Source organism: Drosophila mojavensis, unplaced genomic scaffold, assembly GCF_018153725.1.
Source record: "Drosophila mojavensis isolate 15081-1352.22 unplaced genomic scaffold, ASM1815372v1 contig_74, whole genome shotgun sequence".
Lineage (NCBI taxonomy): Eukaryota > Metazoa > Arthropoda > Insecta > Diptera > Drosophilidae > Drosophila > Drosophila mojavensis.
In genome coordinates this window covers 24719187-24744250 of record NW_025318899.1, presented here as the reverse complement: position 1 = coordinate 24744250, position 25064 = coordinate 24719187, and the positions used below count along the sequence as shown (strand labels likewise).

At 44.0% G+C, this 25064-nt stretch overlaps 1 protein-coding gene across 2 annotated transcripts in view; it reads right to left on the bottom strand.

Annotated features, from left to right (window-relative positions):
- Positions 1 to 467: 467 nt before the first annotated feature.
- Positions 468 to 25064, bottom strand: part of LOC6583538 (probable serine/threonine-protein kinase yakA) — a 65975-nt gene continuing 41378 nt past the window's right edge. Inside the window, exons 3-4 of one of the 2 annotated variants that reach the window (XM_032731514.2) lie at positions 16435 to 16473; positions 468 to 865 (exon numbers count right to left, since the gene is read on the bottom strand). In XM_032731514.2, the coding sequence (XP_032587405.1) occupies positions 483 to 865; positions 16435 to 16473 (422 nt within the window). In that variant the 3' untranslated portion in view covers positions 468 to 482. The remainder of the gene's footprint in view (positions 866 to 16434; positions 16474 to 25064) is intronic. The other variant, XM_044009882.1, reaches the window with a different exon arrangement.

Here is a 25064-nt window from a genome sequence, read left to right as displayed (position 1 = left end):
TATACATATGTATATTGTTAATCAGGGCGACGAGCTGAGTCATACAGCCATGTCCGTATATTCGTCCATATGAACTTAGACATCTCGTAAGCCATTGACTAAAGAATGTAAAGAATGTTTTCTAACTGTACGAGTTTATCATACTTTTTCGATAACTAACCCCATTTAATTTTAATCGATAGTAGATTTAGTATTGAAAGAACTGTAGATTACACATGTAATGTGTAGATTCATAAAAATAAATTTGAGGTGATATTATTATTATTATACTATTGTACTCGCGCAAATCTTACTTAGCTCAGTTTAAATATTCAAATAAAAAGCGAATTCATTTCGAAAGTCCGGGAGTATTTCATTAGATAAAAAATGAATGAAAATATATCTTATAAATTCGAATCTCTTCATTCTTGTAGCACTTTCATTTCCAATTGTATTGTATGCTAAATACTTTATATACGCTTTAGGGATAATTCTTCGTTATACTACTTACCGTTATTATGAGTTAGAAACGCGTTATCTGCCTCAGATGATGATGATCCCTGTTGCTCGTTGTTGGCGTTCGATGAGGACGACGAGTTGGAGAAGTCATACGGATGACTCAAGCTGTTATTGCCGCTAACAGCAGCAGAGGCAGCCAGCGCCTTAAAGAGGTGTGCGGTGCGCTGTGGTTGTTGTTGTTGTTGCTGCTGTTGTTGTTGCTGTTGTTGTGGATTGTAGGGATTGTTGTATATGTTGCGTGTGTCAGTCGCTGGCTGCAGCTGCTGCTGCTGTTGCTGTTGCTGCTGTTGCTGTTGCAAGCTGTACTGTTGCTGCTGAAGCGTGTTATTAGCACTCAAGCCGTTCACCGTGAAATGTCGTGATTTTCCTGTAAGACGAGAGAGACAGAGAGAGAGCGAGAGGGAAAGATTAGAAAAAGGTGCGTCAAAAGCGGGCAGATATATTTATCTGTTCAAATATAAAAACGAACTCTGTCGAAAAGTTTTAACAAAAAATTCAACTTTTTCGCCATGTCACGACAGTTGGCCCAGCCCCAACTCAGCCCCCTCTCGAAGGCGCCGCCCCTCACCAACCTCCCACAAACACGCTTAATTGCACGCATTGAAATATGTAAATGCCCAAAGAGGATGGAAGCGGGGGGAAGGGATTGCGCGGGTAGCGAGGAGGGCGAGTGGGTGTGAAGCTCCAATTAAACCATTTTCAGTGGCATTCAAGAGGTTTGAGGTTATGTTTTTGCTTCGTTTGCTTTGCCACCTATTGTTGCGTTTCACATATGAATTATGCATGGCAATAATAACAACAACAACAACAAAGCCTTCTCTGTATCTGTGTGTGTGTGTGTGTCTGTGTAGTTGTTGCTGTTTGCGGAAATGATGTTGACGCGGAAGCTGTAATAATGAAGCAGCAGCAGAGCTGCAAAATGTCGTCTAACGATGCGCCCCGCACACCCCCGCAATGTATGCTAACCCTTTCAATTTTCCAGCTCGGCCAAAAACTTTTGCCTCCCCCTGCTCCAGCTCCTGCCCCTGCCTCTGTTGCTGCTGTTGCTGCTGCTGTTTTTTGCTTCTTTTGCATATTAATTATGCATGTGTTGTTGGTGTGAAGGCATCAACACATTGTTTGAATTTTAAGCAACAAGCAGCAACACTCTGGGCCCAGCTACAGCCCGCTTTCTCCGCGCCTGTCAGTGCTCATTTTATGCTCTGTAAAGCGTGGCGAATGCCACGAGGCGGCTATGATGCCAAGTCTAAACTGAATCGATTGTCAGACCAAGCAGACACTGAGCTTTTACCTAAAATCAATTCCATATACCCAATCAACGGTGATGACTTTCTCTGTGTTCTGGTTGCAGGGTATCTCCAAGTCAGCACGAGCTGCTTCCACTGGTTAGCTGATGTGGCGCCGCTATGCAGCAGCCAGCTGCATAAATATGAAGTGCGGCAGATAACGAGCTAATAACTCACTTAATTTCTGTGAGCCGTTGTCCATGCGGAGCAGGGGCAAAGAAATACATGTCGACGAAAGCTGAAAGACAATGGCTCAAACAATGCTCGATTCGATGTCCCTTTGCCGGCCAATTAGTCGGCTAAGTACATAATCACGTTAATTGCATCAATTTGAATATTATATATAAAAAGGCATTTCAAGCACTGCAGCTAATTTATGGCCATCAAGTGTGTGTGTAATTAGCTGAAAATTAAAATTTTCGGGGCGTCATTAAATCCCGTGCGTGTGTGAAACTAAATTGTTTTATGGCTTTATTTAAATGGCCAATGGGAATTTGTGCGGTCAATCGAATCGATCAACCGATGACCCTTTCATATGCGTGCTGTCCTCAAATAGCGCTATATAATTAACAATTTTCAATCCATTATTAACTATACTTATTTATTCATATAGAAATTTTTTTTTTTTTTTTTTTTTTTTTACGTATTGAGTATATAAATCTATTTAAAAATCAGCCTGAAGTCAGAGAAACTTCTGTTTTGGGGCTGAAAGCTTGTTAATTGTTAATTGGCAGCACTTTAAGCATCGATTGTTAATTGCTAGGCCTCATTGCATTCGACTCGAAGTGAAAAGTTTCAAGTACTTTCGTCTGGCAAAAGTTTCCAGCGGAAAACAATAGAACAATGACAGTACAAGCTTACGCTGGGAAAATATCTATATATATATGTGTATATATATAATTAAGAGGCCAATGCAATTAGCCTGAAGGTATTCACCAAAGTCTCACTGCTCTCAAGCTACTCCCACACAGTTCGTGGCTTCAGGTCTGTTAGCCAATCTATTCGAAATGTCCCTTAAAGGGAAGCATACATATATAATGCTGAAATTTGTGTAAACTTCAATCCGCCCTCGTGGCTCTGTTTACTGCGTCAATTCGAGGCTATTTTTGTATATTTTGCTTTTAACAAAATTTGCCAAATTTACACTTCACTAACATCCATACACATACACACACACACACACACACACACACACACACACACACACAAGCGATAACAACAAGCATTTGAAAGCATAACAATAGGCAAGTGTGATTCATTTTTGGTTTTGGCCGTGTGTTGGGGGTTTCAGTCGGAAAGTCAAAAAATAAATAAGGCAACATTCAATGCAAATTGGACTATTTACGCAAATTTTATTGCCAAGCACTTTTCTATTTATTTCCTTGTTGTGTTGTTATTTTTCTTTTCTTTTCTTTTCGTTTCTTACTGTTGCTAGTTTGCCCAACCGCCACATGTGGCCGAGTACACATAAATACATATTTATATATGTATGTGTGTGCATGTGTGTGTGTGGGCATCCTTGGAGCATACTTTATTTCCTTGACGCTGAGCTACGAAATCGTTAGCCCCCAGCGACTAGTAAATCAGGCAATTTGAAATGCGCTTCCTCGACTCTCATTTGTTTTTTTTTTTTTTATATATATATTTTGTTATTGTTGCTTTTGTTGATGTCGTCGTCGTTGTTGTTGTTGTCGCTAACCCTTAGCTAACCTTTTGGGGTTACTCGTGGCTCGTCTGCTGCACAAATTATGCGATTTGATGTCATTATTCTGTCGCCAAACGACGCGCGCCTCACTGGGCAATTGGCAGAGTTTTATGCTCGCTTTTTGGCCCGATTTCCTCGACTGCTCGGCCTACACATAAAAAGCGTTTGCCGAACAAAATGTGTTCTTTATTGACATTTGGAGGCGTCGCCGTTTTGCGCGTCGACTCAACGAGTTGAAGCGTGGCCTGAGGCTCTGTCAGAAAGCTTCATCTCGTTTCGGTGGGGGCTTACCAATAAATTTGTTCTAGTGAAAATTTATTGACATTGGTTTTTAAACCGCGACGCGTGTTGCCAAACGATTTTATGGCCTCTGATGTGTCGGTCGCTGACATTGAGCCCCGGCGTAACTGACCTTTAAGCATCCAAAATACTTGGCTTCAAAAAGTCGATATCGCAAATTGAGCATATCAAATGTTACCAAGGCCTACAACGATACCAATAGGCGTTAATGCCGAGAATTGAATAGAGCACGAAACACGTTCTATCAGCCTGAAGCCATTCAATCAGCGCAGCGTTATACCCAGCTCACATTGACAGGAACAAATTCCGGTTACGATGGCTATGCCTAAACTATGAGAAGGAGCAGGAGGCTTCAAATAAGATGAAAATATATACAATATTATATGTTGATCAGTTATATGAATTGATTGAACTTTATGTTCGACTTGATTGCTTAATAATTTCTATAAAGCTATCAGGACAGGGACAGGAAGTTGTGTTGAGTATAGTAAATATACATGTAACAATTATTATGTAAGTAATTGTGTATATCTTAAAATGAATAGGTTGTTTATTAAGTTAAACGTATTACTGAGAACCGTGAAGAGCTTCAAGACACTGTGATTACTTGAGCTTCTATTAATCATCGGCATTTCTCTTCTTCTTGAACTGGTGTTGCCAACCTGTTGAGTTTGAGATTGACTTATCATGCAAATTTACAATTATATTAATAATTTCATATTCAAAACAAATAAATAAATTAAAGTAAGAAAGAAACCCAAGAAAATAATAAATTCATTTTGATAGACTCATATAGGTTTTTATCGATCTGATGAAGAACCAAAACGATCAAATGATGACTCTTTCACTACTTAGTTATAAAATGAATAAATGGAAATTAAATTCGATTGTAAAAAATTTTAAAATAAACTGATTAAACGAAAAAAAATTGTTGTGTTTTTCTAGCTTTCGTTTAGTTGTGCTGCCTTTTCTATAATTCAATATAATTTTGTATATTATCTGTAAAAGGATGTGTAAAATAATAATAATAATTATAATAATCGGCAATTCGTTTATAATGTAAAATAATGTGTTGTGGCAACTTTAATCAATTTTGAAATATTTCTGTATATCCTTATACTTGTTGCATTATAGTCGTACTTGAAGAATTGAAATGATTAACAAATTAGATCGAATAAGAACATAATGAGTACTGAATAGCTTTTAAGGAACTATCTGACATCACCCTAAGAAAATGATATCTAACATATATTTAAAAAAAATTACTAAATTAAATGACATCCGCATTGTCAACATACAAAAATACATTAACATACGCCACTTTCTGATCTATGCAATTTCACATAGACTCGGCTTTCACCCGTTTGAGTGATTTGAATGCCAATATTTCGTAACATATGTTCAAGAGCAGTGAGAGAGAGAGAGAGAGAGAGAGAGAGAGAGAGAGGGAGAGATGCAGTAACATTATGTCCCGTAGGGCTCAATACCCACAAAAGCCACCGCGGATACACCAGCAGCAGGAGCAGGCCGACATAATGAGTTACTTATGACACAAAGGAGACCGCGGATGCGCTGCCAGAAGGACACTGTCGATGCTTATCGGCGCGTTATCTGCTCCTGCTCCTGCTCCTGCTGCCTCTGAGGGCATTGCATGTGCTCAGCAAACCGCGAAATGGAATCGAATCCATAGATCAAGCGGGCAGCGAGAGAAAAAAAAAAAACAAAAATGAGAGCAGAAGAGTCGAGTGAATCGACTTGCATTGATAAATTAAAAGCAGCCCAAATGTTTGCTATTGCTTTGACATGTTTGACAACAATGCGACCGAGGCACGGCAACTGTGCGGGGGTTGGGAGAGTCAGACGTGGAAAGCCGACAGCGGAAGGCCGAAAGCGGGAAGTGGAAAGTGGAAAGTGGAAAGCGGAGCGCGACTTAAGCCGCTGACAAATGCGATTGCCTATTGAAATTGAAAAACCAGAACGAAACATAACACAACCCTTGAGGGTTGCCCCGGCTGGCTCAGCCCGCTTGGCATTTGCATTGATTTCAATTAATTTGCTTGTTGTTCTATCGCCGGCCGCTGTCCCCGAGCTGAAGTGGTCCGTGCTCTGTTCTGTTGTGCTACGTTGTGTTGTGTTTGTTGTGCTGGGTTTGCGTGATTGTAATTGATATTTGGCTTGGGTTGCCTCTAATTTTGATTTTGTGCTGGGCTCTGCGTTCTGGGTGCTTGGCTTGAGTCAAGTGCTGCACCCAGAGATGGCCCCGCGTCCTGTCTGGGGAATTATGTAAATGCCAGCGTGCATTAGAGAGACGCGACAGACTTTGGCAAGTTGTGTCTCGACTCTCGACTCACCTCTAAGCCAGTCACACTTCGCATTCGTCGCTTTCTATAGAATTATTCAGCCCGCTAACAGCGTTCAGCTGTGCGAATTTCTGTCCAGAGGGTGACAACAACCAACTGTCATTGGCAGCCGGAGTGCCAGAGTGCCGGAGTGCCGGAGTGCTTAGATGCGAATGCTAGATACAGATGCGCAAGGTGTTGGTCGGGCAATCCTCTTTGTCTTTTCAAGTTTTGCCTTTACGGATTTGTTTGGTTGCGTCAACAGCGCAGTTCGCTTTTAGTTTTGTGAATTTCAAATGCAAGAACATCTGTTCAAGTATCCCAATGCTAATGCGTTTTATGCGAATTTCACGCTCAGCAGCTCCCTCTCGCCAGCTTGGAGTACACGAGCGCCAAGGCGCAGCGATTAGACGGCGCTTTAAGCGAGCCCTGACTGACGATTACGGGAGAAGCAGCAGCGAGCTCTTCAATTATTACCAAAAATATATATTATAGACGCCGGCTTTGCCTGAAATGTTTTGTGCAATTTCCAATGCTAATGACGACATTTGCCAGCCCCTGAGAACGGCAATGGCTTGGCTCGTGCACGGGGCGACATTTGACATATTCAACTCATTAAACCAACATTGAAGGATGCCCGACATCGCAAGCAGCCAGAGATCGCCGGCTGGGAGTGCGGATGTGTTTGCCAGGCTAATAATAAACACCCGACAAAAAACTGAGCTCAAAAGCAAATGCTGAATGGGAGAGTGCGAGAACAATGGCCACAAAGGCAACGTGCAAGGGGCAACGGGCAACGGGCAACAGGATCAGAAATCAGCAACAAGGACTAGAAACGTCGCAGGGTTCATTAAAACTACGTCGCGACCATTCGCAATAGACCGGGGTGCACAAACTACCCCCGGCTGGGCAGATCAAAGCGACTGCAACTGCCATTACCGAATTTTTTATGCAGCAGCAGCAGCAGCAGCAGCAGCCAGCAAAAGGAAAACTTATTACAAAGTTGACATTGTGTCAAACACGAAATAACGAGCCAAAGGCGAGACGCACACACGTCCACGACGAGGGAGGAGGGTCGAGGGACGAGGGGCAAAGGGTGAGGGACATTGGCACACCTTTTTCTGAATCCCGTCGAGCGGCGTGCGGTTCGCAGTCTCAATTATTGCGTTTGAATTGTCAACACCCCGAATGTGCCGCGTCTGTGGTCAGAATCGAATCGCTGCAGGCGATGCCCCGTTCCCACCCCCCTGCCATTGCCATCGCCATTGCCATTGCCATTGCCATTGCCTTTGCGTCCCTCAATCGAGAGTCCCTGGTAATCATTGCTCGCATGTGTTTAACGCGTCGGGCGTTGATTGTTACAATAACGTTGCCCATAGCGCAGATTTACGCCTCTAACGAGACTGAGTGAGCCCGGTGGCTGATGATGATGTCGTCAGGGAGCGGGAACTGCCCACTGGACAGTCGTAGAGCTTCGAGTATCGCAGCGCCAGCCCCAGGGGCCAACGGTTGCCTTTTATGTGCAGGAGTCGCGCTGATGGCTCAATGGAGATGTGATAAATGTGTCATTATTTTTAACAATTTCTGCATGTTTGTGTGTGGCTTTTAGCACCTTCTGTAATTTACGACTGCCGCTGCGGGCAATCGCCGATGGACTTCGATGATAACCGGGGCTCAGAACTAGTGGGCCACATGCAAAGCAAACCTCTCATGGACTCATTAATGAATCGCTAGCAAGAGCCAATTAGTCATAGCTCTGCTCCACTCCAGTCCTCTCCAGAGCGCTCGCTGCGAGTCGAGGCACTTCATCATAGTTCGAGCAGCCGTCACAAATGCAGAGAGACTTCTATGATATCTGGCAGGCAGCCAATAAATCAGACTTATTGGTTTTCAAAACAGATTTGCAGCGCAAATAGCAAACCACAATACGGGCAAAATGAAATGAGTCCGCTCTTATTGTATTTTTTGCGCTTTCGCCCTGGGCAACGCATCTCTATGGCATTGCTGGAGCGCCTTGGACCATATGGCTCGATTCGAGCACTCGAACTATTGGCGTGCCTGGCTAAATCCATCAGAAGTGCGGCAGGCCGGCCGGCATCATGCCTGTCGCATTGATGACACAAAGCGTGAAAGGATTAAGCGCGGCCCGGAACAATAAAAGTTCATCATGGCCGAGGATGATGCCCGGCCAGCCACAGGCTCCGGCAATTTGTCGCTCGTTTAGTTGAGTTGTGTGACAAAAATAGAATAAATGGCACAGATAATGAAAAAATGGACAGCTGGAGTCTACAGCGCAAATCGTTGTCGAGGACTGCGACCACGACCAGGACCAGGACCAGGACCAGGACCAGGACCACAGCCACGAGCCTGGCCATATCCTCCCCTTGGCACGACCCGGACTGACCCAGCCCAGCCTGGCCGCTGGGCAGCTCCTGGTAATCCGACGATTAATTAAAAACGCTGTCTTTGCTGTAAAGGGCTTAAAATTGAAATTGATTGCGGAGCAGAGGCGCACAGATTGTCTGGCTTATGCAAAGTTTGTGCAATTTGAGCAAAGTTGTTTATGCTAAATATCGTTAATATTAACAAGGATGCTCGAGTGCGGTGCCTCCGGCGAAAACAATCACATTTATTACCGACGCAGCTCCCCAGGGAGCGGAAATCATCAGCGTGCGCAGAGACAGGCCCAGCCAACACCTGGAGAAAAGTCGCTTAACAAGCTCTCAACTCCCCAGGGCCATATGCCAGAAATGAGCTACAGAAATAAAAGTAAAGCGCCCCAAAAGTTCAGAGCGAAACAAAGCGCAGCAGCCGAAGATCGTGAAAAATCATTTAGGCAAAGTTTACACGACTAAAAAGTTACGGCCCTTCCCATTCCATGGGAAATATAGAAAGCAAATTTACGTTTTTATTCCTAATGAACTTTTTCCATTTGCAAACCCCTCCTCGCCTAGCCCCCTGCCTCGCTTAACGGCAATGGGCTTTGATTCGATTGGATTTTGGCTCTTTTGTTCCTTCCATTCAGGGAAACGGCTTTTAGTCTAATTTTGCGTGCTGCTGATTAGCTGCATAAATATTGATGTTGCGGCATCGAATGAACTGCACATGAGTATGGGTAGGGATGTAGTCCAACATGCAAATGCCAGGAAAGTAAAAAACTGTTATCCCGTATACGGTTTCCAACAAAAATAGATGCGTAGCTCGCACATGACGTGAGGGTGCTCGGGAAACGAGAGCTTCAACCCCCGGCAGCCGAGAATGAAAAGCCACGTCAGTTTCTCATATCAATTAGTTACAAGCGAGTTCACTTGATTCATTAGCGTGATAATTACGACCAGCCGACGGACAAACGCGACGACAAGGATGCTGCGCCACGGAGAACACAGTTTCCCACGCAGCCGGCGCCAGGGACAAGGAGGGCCAAGACCCACGATGAGGTCCAAAAAATAATGTCAACAATTTATACGCTGGCCGGCGAAAGTGCACGGTTAAAGATTAAAGTCAGAAGCCAAACGAAAGTGGAAGTGGAGATGGAGGTTGAAGTGGAAGTGGAAGTGGAAATGGAAATGGAAATGGAAATAGTATATAGCTGCAAAAGGGACGAGCAGAGATGTAGATGCGGAAGATAAAGTCAAAGCTAACTGCTGCGACAACAAATTGCTGGCCAACGAACCGTGAAACTCAATTCTCGGCCAGGTAGCGCAGCAGAGCGCACTTCTAAAAAATGTGGAAGGGACTACAACAATCAGTCCGAATTGCAATGGATCTGCCAACGAGCCCTGCGCCGCATTTAATTGGACTAAAAAGCCGAAAGGGCTGCATCCTTAAAGCCCAAAAACTGACAGAGCTCTACACAATGGGATTTCCGACCAGAGTCTGTTGCCAAGACAATTGATTTCAACGGCTTAGCCCCTCTCCCATTCGCATGCATACGTGGAACTCGCGCGACTCGCATGATTCGTGTAAAGTTGCAGATGTCGAGGCAGCAATCGGGCCAGACGGGAATCACCCCTAAGTCGAGGGCCTCTAATAATTTACTTGTATTTGCGCTTTGTGTGCGCTAATTGCAGTTTGTCTGTTCAATAAATTTGCTGAGCAGATTTGTTGAATTGTTTGCCTTGGGGGCTGCGGTGAGCTGAATTGAAGTTTGATTATTTGACTGCTGGGATCATCGCTCGGTTCCCCCGGATTCCTCTGATCTAACTGACCCACTGACTCCAGGCATTCAGGTTCGATTTGCGTTTGGCTAAAGTGAAATACAATCATCTCGTGACAATTTGTCCTGCAGCTAAGCAATTAGCTGCAATGCCCAATTCCATTCCACTGGCGCTCAATGTTTAATTTCCTTTCAATTTATGCTGGAAATCGGGCCGATGCCAAAGACCATGGGCATCCAAAGCCGAAGGCATCAACTGAAAGCCAATTTGCCGGTATGATTATGAAGAGCTATTGATGGAAGATGCCTGCAAAGAGGGAACGAAAGCGCAAACAAGTTCGCTTGAAGTGCTCACGGAAAATGGAGCTGGAACTGAAGCTGGAGCTGGTGCTGGATCTGGTGCTGGAGCTGGAACTGCAGCTGGAACTGAGGAGAAGATGAAGTGTCAGTGGCATCGCTGGCTGTTGTCAACTCAAGTGGCAGACGCATATCAATGGACGACGGCAAACAGCAAAAAGTGGAGAGCGAAAAATTTTACTTCAAGTGTCAATCAGTGACAAGACACACACACACACACACACACACACGAGCGAGACAGAGTAAACACACACGTACTCACATGTGAGGCAGACGACTGGAAGCTAATCGATTTATGTTGTAATATTCAAAAAGTTTCCCATAAGGACGACGACGAGGACGACGACGAGGACGAGGACAGCCGGCAGCGACCTAATCCAGTGGCACTCCCCCGTGTCCCATCGTTGCTGTAATTTGTCCCCAGCCAACGAGGCGAGGCTGCTGAGGCCACGGCCACGTGTTTGACTCTGATTTGAAGCACCCTGTCACTGGGTCTATAGGGCCCATAAACGAATCCAGAGCATTCGGCCCACGGGCCAAGCGCCAAGGGACATGTGTCTGCATGTGTGTGGGTGTGTCTGCATGCATGTGTGCGTGTGCGTGTGCGTGTGTGTGTCTGAGTTGATTCTGCTGTCGGTGTCGGTGTCTGTTTATCTGCCTTCGTTTGTCGCATTAAAATTGAATAAAAAATCAATCTCAATTCTAGCATAATTTGATTCCTGGCTTCGATTATGGGTAGATGAGAAAGTGTGCTTAAGTGTGCGGGGAGGCATCCATCCGCTTTGAACTGACGGCAAATGCAAAAAGTAAATAAATATTTAAATCATAATTTGTGTACTCGCCGAGATCTGATGAAATGATTAAGGCGCCCAGCGCCCTGGCTTTATACAGATCTCAAATAGAGCTATTATTCTTATTCAACTGAATGCTCGAGCACACATTGATTGTTCGCATTCAAAGAGTTGGGAGTAAGTTAAGCTAATAGCTAGAAGGAGAGGGGGACTTTAAAAGTGGGACGAGAACTCCCGAACTATTGCCTTGCGTAATAAGTAAATATATTCAAAGGAGAGATTGAAGAGAAATATCTGATGAGATTCAATTACTCTTTTCTGCTTAGATGTCAATACTAGTTCGATAATTGCATATAGTATATTAAATGCCCATTTCGTTTGCTTCCTACTTTCCCTATTTGTTTCCCTCTTACCCTATTCCCCATTGACTACTGAAGACCCCTTTGCCTTGGTCTTATTGGATAAAGCTAATAACTGCTTTGAAAATATATAGATGTTCCTGATTCGTCATGTGGTTTTATGATTATACTTAACAAAAATAAAAGATCGGTTCATAACGGAAAAGTATCACCACGTGGGGTCTAGCCGCAGTGCCTTTTATCCGCTGACTCCTCCCTTTTCGCTTAAGGTAATTGAGGCATAGGGCGAACTAACTCCAGCTTAGGCTCTTTCGTTTTCTTCCGACTAAGCCCAAGTCGCATGGCTCAATGCAATCAGTGTCAATATATTTACTTAGAAAGACGTGCAATGCCGGGCTCCTCGTTTTTATTTGCAGTCTTAAGTCCGTGCAGAACAAAAGATGCAACTTTTTAGGTGCCTCGCTTTAAGATTCAGTTCGCTGCACGGACTGGAGCTTAGCACCAAATTCACTTTTCGAGAGTCCGCCAAACTTTTTATCCGCAGAGCTTATCCACATGTGAGGAGAAGACAAATAGAACTGCGCCAGCGAGAGACACTCTTCGGCTGCGTTTATTCCAATGCATTTAATAAAGTGTTTATTTCTGTTGCAACAAATTTGCCAGCTCAATGCAGCGCGTAGGAAAAACTAGACGGCGAAAACAATCCGAGCTGAAACCTGAGCACGACACAAAGGAAAATTGCTTTTCCGCTACGCACACACACACACATAGACATATAGACTGGGAAAATACCTAGCACGCTTCGTGGCGGCGGAAATATGTGGCCAACGCATCAGCAACCACACCCCCCGCCCAGCCCCCGTCCACTCCCTTGCCGTTGGAAGACAGATTGGAGCTCTGGCTATATAGACCATCGAAGTTCGCCCGATGACGTACATCGAGGGGGGCGAATTGGGTGGGGGTGTGGCCGCATGCCCTGCCAGATTCTGGGAGCGAGCATAGTTTTATTTCGACTCACTTTTACATTTTACTTTTGTTTTCTATTTGTCTTTCGGTTCGGTTCGGGTAGCTGGAGCTGGAGCTGGAGTTGGGGCTGGACACGCTTGGCATTCGGCTTGAGTGGCACATTATTTGATGATGCTTTTCGCGATTTTTTCGCACTTGAGTGGCTGATTTTTATTAGTTGAATTCTTTACGATTCCGCCTGCGAAAGTTTCTGCAGTTTCTTGCTTCCACATTTTCTTTGGCTTACGCTTTGGCTTTGGCTCTTGCCGCTTTCAATGCCGCCGCACGTTCAGTTACTTTTTGTTCGGCAAAACTTTTCCTTCCGTGGCTGGGCAAACAAAGATTTTGAAATATGGTAACAAAAGTATGTGTTAGATGGCGCAAACGATTCCCCGCCTACCCGCCCGCCCCCGCAGTTAGCAAGAAGAAGAATAATCTATTTCTATTTGATTGCAAGAGGGAATGTGCTTGGGTTATTCCTCTGCTCGATATTCAGATAATATCGCTTCTTGCTTATCGCTTAATTGTCAAGCCGAAGCTAAAGCTTTCACTTGCCAGGTGGGTGCGTCGCCCCCTTGAAGAGACGCCAAAACAAATACACGGAAATGAAAGTTAATTTGAATACATTACCAATTCTAATTACGATTTTTCAAGTGCAATAAAGCTGAGAAGCAGGAGCAGGAGCACGAGCAGGAGCAGGACGGCAAAAAAGACAAACACAATGACGATGGCATGAATAAAATAATATTGGCTGGACCCACCGAATCGTAGGGACACCCATCCAGGGTGTCGGTGGCAAAACCACGAAGCATTCAAATTGGAATCCCAAAAAGCGAATAGACAACAAACTGCAGACGGACCGACGCGACGGACAATGCGAATCGGACTGGAAGCACGAAATGGGATGCTGGCTGACCGAAAGATTAGCTCAAATGTGCCAAGAAACAGATGGGCAAGCAGCGCAGCTTTCACAGCCAGTGACAGGACAGGAAAATGGCGAAATGGCAGCAGCAATCACGAGCCATGAGCCACGAGCCACGAGTCGAATTTGAATAATTTCTTTCGCTTCTCTTTTGCCGCAGCTTCTGCACAAGTGGCAAATGCATTAAGGAACGGGACGAGCCAAGCTTGTAGGGATTCGCATTTCATTTTATTAAAAATTCAAATACTCTGCTTATCGCTTCAGCTGCCAGCTTAAGCCACCTGCAATTGACTTTTACCCCCCCATGCCCCACCAGCAATTCTGAGCAACTTTCGCTATTCGTAGCTCGCTTATTATGCAGCATTTTTTCTCCCCACTTTTTCTATCCACGGCCAAGGTCTGGCTGCCATCTCATATGCCTCCTGCCACGGCAAAAATTATAAATGAAAATTAAGTAAATATTATAATATATATGTACGTTGCCACCTGGCTGGGGCTGGGGCTGTGGCTGGAGCTGGAGCTGGGACTGGGGCTGGGTCAGCTTCCCACAAGTTGGTGGCATCGAATCCATTTGGGCGCCGCCTTGGCAAATAAATGATAAGCATTACATTTGATATTCATTATTTGATAACGTGTAATAAGAAATAAAAATAAAACGCTAGCGGAAATGAAAATGTTGCCGACTCAAGCCAGCCAACAGGCAGACAGGTAGGCCGCCAGGTCGATGGTCCTGGGACATGGTACAGGATTAAATGTTTGCCTAAGTGAAATATGTTAAATGCTATGATATGTGCGGCCGGCTGTGCTGCAGCTCGTATGCCCCGTCTACGTTTGATTTATGAGATTAAAGTGATGTTGGCGAGAATGGGGCACTAGTTGCCGTGGAATAATTTGCAAGCCAGCGAGTGGGCGGGGTCTTGGCTGTGCCACCAGAATAATTACGACGCCAAAGCAGTTTTTATGGCCCGTTTTTTGCGAGTGCATTGACACGGCCATTCATCACATTAGTGGAAGAGCCAATGTCAAGTCCTTCCACTAGCAACAGGAAGGCAAGAGATAAACTCCCGTCTCATGGCATTGCAGATGACCTCAAAGGAATGTAAAGGTCCTTTAAAAGAGTAAGCAGTCCCAGCTAGTGATGGCAAACAAAATTCATTGATCGATTATTATTGAATCCTGATTAATTTAAATTTCGCCATTAGGGCCAATATAAAATAATCGATTATTCATTAAGCAAATGATTTTTAAAATAATTTTTTAAAGTAATTTATTGCATAAAAACATATTAAATTCTCAAAAAATATATGTAATCATATATTTATCAGGTCTGGAATTGAGAAACAATAACTTCGAAAGATTGACCAATCTATTCTTCTTTTCCATAAGAGGAGCACCCACTTTAGAGAAAAGATCTGAGAGCTGCTCCGTGAAAATACTCAGGTGATACAAACGACTATTATTTGGAAAAATCGATTATGGTTTCATTTAATCACAAGTACTAACGATGCCTCAAGCTGTTTTGTGATGAAATCAAATCGCCAATGGATGCAAAGTATCGATTATTGTGTATTATATGATAGATTCGTGTCATCACTAATCACAGTTAAGTGAGAGTTTCGTTTAAAGACTTGTTAAGCAAAAACACTTAAGTTGTCAGCATTTAGCTCTGTGCTAGAACTGCTTAAAGCAGAGATCGTGAGGCATACAATGCCAAGAAGTCGGCAATTGCAGATCCAGGGCATTCAACATCGCACTTAAGCTTGATTGGATTGAGGTGGGGCCTTCAGCAGCTCAAAGCGAGAGGAAGCAAAGCCTTTGGTGTAAATTGTGTCGACACACGCACAGTGGAATCGGTGAGAACTCTTCAGTTAAAGGCCACAGGTGCAGCACGGCGAGGGGGACTTGTGTGTGCGCGGAGCGTGAAATTATGAGCCCTTTAACAGCAACAGCAGCAGGAGCAGGAGTAGCAGGAGCAGCAGCCGTGGGTAACGAGCACCTCAACGACAAGCTTAAGCTGCTTAAAACAAGCCATCGGCAAGGGTAGCCAGCTACGTGGAAGGGCGGAGCGGTGGGGAGGTGGAAAGCGAAAGTGTCAAGGATGCGGCTGCCGTTTCATAGTCAAATTAAATTGCTCGCTAAAACAGCGAGACGTGAAGTCAACGCTAAAGTAAAGGGATAATGTGAGCATAAAAACATTTTTAATGAAATCGAGACGACTTCCAACTGGGACAAACACGCAGACTGAAGACTGAAGACTGCCGTCGAAGTCAGCGTCTAAGAATGTAACAAGTGAGTTTTAAATTAAACGCCGACTCCTCTAGGCAGAGCAGGGGCTGGGCGCCTCAACTCTTGAGCTGAGGTGTGGCCACTGCTTTGTTTGCCAGTGTAATTTCTTTCGGCTGCACATTATTTTCATATCCCGCTTAAAATTTTAATTAATTTTCAGCTTGATTGCGTTTTAAAGAGGCTGCTGGCTTCTTCGCCCCTTCGCCTCTTCGTCTGCTCGCTGTGACCGGGCTCCGAGTCCTGGGAATTTATAGTTATTGTGGTTCAGTGTGTGGGTTTCGCCTGGGTTACTGTGGCGCCCTTTGACTTTGTGTCGAGCAACAAATTTTGGTTTGCAATTATTTCGACAATTTGGACTTAAGTGGGGCCTTAATAAATTTATGATTTCCATTGGGCCAGCCAAATAAAATGAGGACCTCCGCCCTCTTACCTTTAGTGGTGTGCCTGTCCAAATTAGGATCCTTCAGGCCTGAAATGAGACGAAACGGAAAGTTTTATCAGCACACAGCCTCTATAATTGACTTTTTCTAAACAAATTATTGGGAATATAGGATTCATACCATATCAGAATGTGTGAAGGAAATCGTTTGTCTTTAGAGCTGTATCAAGAATTCCCATATGTCTTCGCTAGAGAATTTCTTATTAGCTCTAGTTAAACGACTTGAAATTTTAACATTTTAAGTGCTTAACATCTAACAGGATTTTTTGAATACGCCTTAATAGTTTTCCATGCATTCCTACTGTTCTTTAAAATATAACTCTAAACTCTCTGTTCTACTGTAAATATTTGAAGTCTACATGGCTGCAATCGAATAAATTCCTCTTATGGATCGTGTATATTGTGTTCAAATCAATCCGTTGAAATTTTAGAAAATCAAAATTCGAATGATTATCTCTCAGTAAGATTTATACTTCATTATCATAAGGCTGCAAATAAAATATATATTAAGTCTCTAAGCCTAATGGCTTAAAGTAAATTCTTCTCATACCATATATCTGCAACAAGCTGTGTCTGGCGGCGAGGTCAAAATCAGTTCAAAAGAAAGAGTATTTGAGAAGAACATTGATAAAGGACAAATTTACTCGCGGCTGCTTAAAAGAAGTTAAAATAATGAATTGAATTGAATTTTGAATTTAATCTTTATATTCTTAATACTCAGTTTACCCTTTTAGTTATAATATACAGATATGTATTTACATATGTCTAAGCATACTCATTTTCTGCATCTGGAGTTCAGACAGTTAGAGCACTATACGCTCTACGGAAGCTACTGGTTTTTTAAGCGTTATCTAATCGTCGTGTACTTGGTGCAATGACAGTCATTTATCTCTGTCAGTTGGTTGAAACTTATGTGGGAAACTCGGGCGACGGGTCGACACGTTAGTCGAGGACCCAAACTGGGGGCAAGACATGGACACGTTGCGGTGTTGCCCGCTAAGAAGTGGGAGCTATCAAGTGTTAATCTTAATTAATTGCTACTAATTACACACTACGAAATGACAAGACGAACGTGTCTCTGCAGCTGGCATTGAAGGTGCGCCAACAAAGCGGAGCTCAGTGGAGGTCGGAAGCATTTCGAGAGAATGGCGGACAAACAGTTCGTGAGAACGACGCATATCGAAGGAGCTGCATCTGGGAGCTGATCTATGAATTTGCTAAGCCAAGTGGTGGCGCAAATGTTATTCAAAGAGAGACGAGCAAAAGAGAAAAGAGAACAAAAGATGCAAGTGAAGAGGGAAGAGGGCGACGCAGTGATATGGGCGAGGGAGTCCAGGTCCAGTCGCGTGTTTGTGCAACTTCTAATGAATTTTTCGCAAAATTCTACGCCCTGGCGGAAATGAACTTAAACTTTTAGTGCAGCGGAAGTGGAAAGTCGCTGCCAGAGTTGCATTTGTTGCAGTTGTTTCGTTTCGAGTTTCCGCCCGACCCACTCACCCGTTTCGGCAGGAGGCGTGGGGCTTCGCCCTGTGTTGTTAGGCCTGCTCGATGAATGCAGACAAAGAAGAAGAAGAATGCACAGAAAAAGAGGAAGCAGCCGTCAAACATTATGAAAGCCACAGTTGGGCAACAGAGCCTATGGGGCTAGTCGTGGACTGTTTTTGCCCGTAAAGGGGTGTGGCACTGCATAGCACATCCGAATTTATATCTTTAAGTCGTTTATGCCATTATTAATAGACCTTATGGCGCACCACTTGAAGGCAGCTTTCGAGTTTGCGGTTTCATTTTAATTTCATTCGGCGTTTAATTAATTCCCAGTTATCGCCACAGAGCAGTCAACAGCTCGACGCCCAGCCTCCTCTGGAATGCCACCAGCCACAGCTCTAATGGCGTCTAGCCGGTCAAAGAAAATTGCACCAATGAAAGGTCTTCCACATACCGCAGACATGTCGCGGCGAGAGCTTCAGCTTAGCCCATAAACGGGACGCTAAGCAGGAGGAGGGCGAGATAATGCGGTCTGCGTTTCGGTCTGACTTTGTCTAGCTGGCATTTTTTCGACAATGGAGACTAAAGCACCACTGACTGGGGCTGTCGGAGCTAGAGCTTTAAGAATTACTTGATTCAAGTCACCCCGACTATCTAGCTTCGATCATAAACTATTGAAATTAATCTCAGCTGTTTATCTGACAGGCATTCATAAAGTTTTATTGGCGCGAGCTGGGGAGCAGCATCCCATCCAAGCTCCCCCCATAAAGTGCCCATTAAAACTGTCGCCGACTTCAGTTTATATTGCTCCACAGCTCCGCCCATCTCCCAGCCAGTCGCTTTGTACACAACAAATCGCGCATAATTATGGCAGAGACGTCATCAAATTTGATGTTTGCATCCTATAAACTGTCTCTGATTTGAGCAGGGGCCCTGCGAGCAGCTAGCAGGCTGGGGTTACGCCTGCCTCTATAGGCAGTTGGGTAAATTATCACGTCATGCTTGCTGCGAGCTGCATGCAAATGCGATGAAGCGGACTCATCTCTCCCAGAGCAGAGCCCAAAACATTTTATGTCATCTACGTGCTCATAACTTGCCATGCAGTTTCTTTTCCCATTTGTTTGCTCTGCGGACTGTGCAGTTGTTGAGCAAATAATTTTATTAGCTCGTGTCTGAGTACATCTAAGGGGTACTAGCTACTCGTCTGCATGGAACTCTACTAATATATATACATTTATTTATGTGTGTGTGCGTTGTCGCTTCGAGTTGATTAAGTTGATTTAACTAATTTGTTGCTTGTTTAATTAGAAAAGTTGCAAATGTTTTCCTTCAATGAGTAAACGAGTCAAAGGAATCAAAGAGCCAACGAGCCGACGAGTCACTGACCTGAAAAGTTTTATGCCACCTGCGATGCTCTCACTTTCGGTCTATCCGGCTTTTTAGGGGGGGGGTGGAAATTGAAGCTGGGCGGGTTTATGGACAGCTCCGTCAACTCCTTTGCAGTCCGAGTGGCCCACTATTTATCACTCGTGCAATCAATATCCAATTAATGTCCTTTTATTCAAGCAAGTTGCACATACAATTAATTAAACTGCCCTCCACATGCCGTATGGCAACATATTTTTGTGCCACATCAGCATCAGCTTGCAGCACTGCAACAGTGGAGTGCAGCTCCAGTGGGTCTAGTGGGTCCAGTGGGTCTATTGGGAATGCAAACCATATTCTATGCCTGGCTCACACCCGTTGCGTCTCTGGTCACCCAAGCCTACGGCAGCGCTATGCACACTCATTAACGCAACAATAAAATATGCCCCGCCCACCCGGGGCCAATGCAGGCCAATGGCCGCCCACTTGGCTCGGACAATTAATGTGACTGACACACATGGAAATTTTGCATCGGCTGCGTTGTCATATTTGATTTACAGTTGCAATTTACACACTTGCGAGGCGACTCTCAACCACCGGACACCGGACGCCGGAGGCCGGAGGCCGGAGGCTGTAGTCCACGTCACGTCAGCAGCCAGTGTCTGTTTGATGTTGTTAATTGATTTTCAAAGTCAACTTGCTGGGCCGGCAAACGTGCCCCGCGCCCCACACACACACCCACCACCACGCCCACTCGCCGGGCTCAGTTGCCCGAGTTTGGTTTCGCTTTTACTTCGCATTGGCGCAACGCATCGCTCAGAGATTAGCAGGGCAGTAAAATGCGTCTCCATTCGAGCGCAAGCGACATAAAACCAATCCCTTAATCCTCCACGTCCCCAATCGTTAATTCTCCAATACCCAATACCCAATACCCAATGTCCAATGTTCGATGCCCAATGCCCAATCCGCATCCGCATCGGCAATTTACACATGGAGCTGAAGTTGGGATGCGTGTAAGTGCAGCGGAGCGCATTTGCAGCTGCAATTGCAAGTGGATTTGGATGTGGCCAGGACACTGGCAGGACGTGGTCTGTTTGTTTTATGTGCGGCCATTGTAGTGCAGCAGTTGTAGCCGTTGTTGTTGTTGCTGTTGTTGCTGTTGTTGTTGTTGTTGCTGCCTGGCATGCGGTTCAATCAAAGCGATTTTCAATGTCCACAAAATTACGCAAAAGGACAGTTTGGTAATTTGACAACGACGACGGACACATCACAGCACAGCGCACAGAACACACTCGCCTGTTGTTGGTAATGAGTTTGGTTTTACTGTTTAAATTTAAACATGCATCAGCCAGCCGAATGTAACTGGAGCAGGAGCAGGAGCAGCAGCAGCAGCAGCAGGAGCAGGAGCAGGAAGAGAGGCCACCCTTCCTGATGCGGTCGGCTGCAATTCTAAAGTGTATTTGCATTAAACGCTTCGTGAGCGATGCCGGAGAACGGAGGGCGGGGACAGAAAACATGACAGTTGCATTAATTCTGATTGCGTAAATATTTTAAGTGTGCGGATTGCTGAAGGATCCGCAAAAATGTTTAGGCTGAGCTCAAATAGCGCCTGTGATGGATATATGTGATGTCCTCTGTTCCTAACGGATGTCCAAATGTCGTCTGTTGACACGTTTACTTCATAACCCTTACCGGTTTTTATACTCGTTCAACAGACCAAATGAGTATACTCGCTACTATGACGACTATTACATGGACTGAATGAGTGTAAATCACCTTTGCCGTTATTGAAGCTGGACAATCTTTAACATACTAAGCCTGATGTCAGAGTGGCCGCGATAAGCGATGCGATAATATGGAGCGACAACAAGCGAGAAAGCTCTACATGCTGATTTACATGTGATCGCTTAAAACATGTCAGAGTGCAAGCGAAGCGAGAAGAGAGCCAAAGCGACAAGTAAGGCGAGTTACGAGAAAGCATTTCTGAAATGCTTTCTCGCTTTATCGCGTAATAAAGCTTTTCTTATACGTGTGTTTTCGTTGCGTGCTGAGCTTAAATAACCGTTGGTTAGTAGGTGAAATATATTCTCCTTGGCAATTCAAGCAATATTTCTCTCTTTCACTCTGACATGCCATCGCTTTGCAGATCGCTGCAATATTGATCGCTTATAGCATCGCATCGCTTATCGCGGCCACTCTGACATCAGCCTAAGATCAACTTAAATTCTTATGTTTTCCGGCCAGACATTCCGAATTCGAAATATTATTCTTAAGCTCGTGATCAAATTAAGTATTAAAGGATCCCTTATTAATGAACTTATCTTTTGAGATATTTAAATCACATGACAGGGTAACAGGTCAAAACATTAACTAATTGAATTCATTGTATATTTTAAAAAAGTATTATCCATTGCTCTCAGTCCGTAATTTCTTCGAGCCGATTAAAGAATCAATCTCGACTTATCGAATCACATTTTGCGTATGCAATGTAAACAATTTAATCTTTGAGCCTTTAGCTAAGCGAAGATCTTGGCTCAATATTGATTATTTATTGTCAAGTTAAACTGCTATCGGCCTGACAGTCACATTTAAATATCGTTTCGATATTTTTAATGAATTCCACTCTCAGTGAAGTATTTTAAATTCGTTGCCTTTCGTTGTCTTTGTGTCTCGACAAACGCAAACAGAAGGCAAAGACAAACACAATCCAAAAAGAAAGAAAAACTCACTTAAAATGAGGAGCGGACAAATGCTTTTAAATATACAAATTCACATATATATGCAAATACATGTGTATATGTATTTGTACATAGTCTGTTGACTTTCGATTGATATTGATGCAACGTCAATCAAAGTGGAGGAGGACTTTTGCTCTAATTTTGCTGCAGTTGCGTTCATTTGATATAAATTGTTGTCGCAGTCGAGAGAGAAAAGTTTTGATTTCATTTTGGATGGGAAACGTAGTTTTATTGGCGCACTTTTAATTCAATATTTGACGTACAAATTGTCGTTGACGTCGTAGAGGTATATATACATACATATGTATGTATATCGCTCGTGTATATTAAATATTTATTTAGCAGCATTTAATCAATAAACTCTGTAGAAGATTTATGGCCATTTGATGTTAAATTGATGGCAGCATATTCCGAAATGTTTCAAATGCTGACCTTGTTACGAATTCCCTACGCACACTCACGCCTTTAGTTATGCAGAGCTGGCTGTCGGGGCAGTCAGGGTGGAGCCACAGTTCGTATACTTGATATTTGGCAAGCAGCCCAGGCGAGAGCTGCAGCTGAAGCTGTTCCGCAGTCTTCATCATGTTTTGCATATTGTTTATATTTTTGTGCAGTCTTGTTTATGCAGGCGGTAAACGGAAGCATTCTCGACTCGATTGCTCTGTTGTCCCCTTGCCACGGTTCTTCGGCTCCTGCTCCCTGCTCTCCTGCTCTCCTGCTCTCTGGCAGTCCTGCTGCCTGTTGTCCTCTGCACTTTGCACTTTGCCTTCGATACATGGCATATCAGATTTATTTTACAGTTACAATATTTAATTTGCTCTTACGCAAATTGCTCGCATTTTCCGTTTTGTTCAATGCAAATTTCTTGCCCTGGGGTCAGCTGCCCCAGTTGAGTTATTGAGGGACCTTGTTCTCACTAAATTTATTTCGAATCGAGCATTTATATATCGTGCGTCGTAGAGATGTGGGCAAATTGATTTATCCGGACGATGGCATGCAGCTGGGACTCCCATTCAATCGCTGCGCAATGCACTTTAAGCAACGAGACATTAAATCTTGCTTATTTATGATAGTGTTTGCAAATTGTTTAAACAATGTCTAACATCGCAGCACAGTTTCAAAACTTGATCCACAAGTTCCGAGCGAGCGCGGCAAACACGCGTCATACGCCGTGTTTTACACGGAAAAGTGCTGCCAAACTATTTGAATGCGGAAACAGCAGATAGCAGCAGCTGCGGTATTTACGGGCCAGCCCGCCTCCCGCCTCCCTCCCCTGCGGGCAACTATCAACCGGTGTCGACTTAATTTCAGCTGGCAGACAGCGCCAAGAAGCCAAGTTGAATCTTTGTTCAGCGCCAACAACGATCAATTGTCAGATAGTTGTCGTCGTTGTTGCTCTTGTTGCTCTTGTTGCTCGCTGTGGCTTCGCTGTTGTTGCGGCAGGAAGCGTGTGCGCTTAAAAGTTTAAACAACAGTTATGTGGGCTGCGAGCCCGCACCCAATTGGCCAGGTATGCAGCATATTGTGCAGGTGGAAAATTTATAATTTGCGAAATTGCCACGCATGTTGGCAACATGTTAAATGGCCAGGCAGTTAGCCGGTCTCGCAGGCTGTCGTTAGAGCCGCTTGGGTGGCGGCTTGAAATATGTTAACCTCAAACGAGACGCCAGCCCTGCAGCCCGGTAGCCCGGTAGCCCGGTAGCTACCTGCCGTGTCCTGGCCCGGTCGAGCCCTGGCCTCTGGCACAGCCATAACAATCCGGAACGACCCGAGCCGTGTACAAAGTTCGATTTAAGGCCTCGTTTATTTAGCTATCCAAGCAGAGGGCAGTGAGGCGAGGCGAGGAGAGGCGAGTCGAGTCGTCTGGTTCGCTTTGCATGTTGCAAAAGTTGTTGCCGTTGCACAACCGCATGCCACAACATGCAGCTACTCGCCGGCTAGGGCTGGGGCACATTCTTCCTCTCCCTGTCTCTCCTCTCTCTCTCTCTCTCTCTGACCACATGTGCGTCTGCGTGGAGGTGAGGGCCTCGCATGTGGTCCTGACATGCCCCACTTGGCAATTGCCGAAACTATTTGTTTACATATTTAGACCATGCGAAAGAGGCAGACATGTTGTCAAGTCATGTTTACTGTGAAATATGTGCATATAAATGCTGCCGGCCCGCCCATTTTCACGCCTACAGGGGCTTGGGCAAATATAGATACAGTGATGCCCAGGCATGAAATCAGAGTCGAGGTACGCCGAAATCTAATTTCAAAACAAAATGAATTCTTCAAAGCATTCGCTTTCTAATCAATGCTGATACTTTCTGCGCTTTCTTAAACTCAATCAAGCTATTCACCTTATAAAGAAAGTGATATCGTATACAAAGAAGAGGCAGGAGCCACCTGACGGTTGAATGTTTTCTCAACAACTTCAGCTAGCTTTCGTTTAATCTATGTAGAATACTGAAGTAACATTATATAATGCCATTCTTTGTAGAATAATATTTTTAAATATGCAAATTTCTTTGAAAGGGTAATTTTTCAATCTATATCTTATCATTTACCATTTTTTTACTTTCAATTAATATTACATGTTTTATTTGCGTATGGAGTTGGAATATATGAAAACGAATATTAATGTTACTCACTGTATGTTTAAATACTTAAAGCTATGGTGCAAATAATATGAAGATAATTTATTCTATTCTACTTTTGTGATGTAATAAAGTGAAATACTTGTTTGATAGAGTAGCAGCAATACCATTGATATAAGGCACTCCATGTCCTTAAGCAGAAAAAAAGAATGGATGCTCGCTTATTATATATATTAACAGTATCAGTCATCAAAATCTACTTTGAATATTCAAATGTGCTAAAAATCCTCAGCTACCATCTGTGGTTTAAAAGTAAGTGAACTTTAACGCTATGGCAATTTTTATTTTGTTTAATTTTATTTTAGTGTGATTTATTTCCCCTCGACATTTCTTTGACAATCATATAAAGCTAATGCTACAAATTAATTTTTAACAGAGATTAAAAATTTTGTTA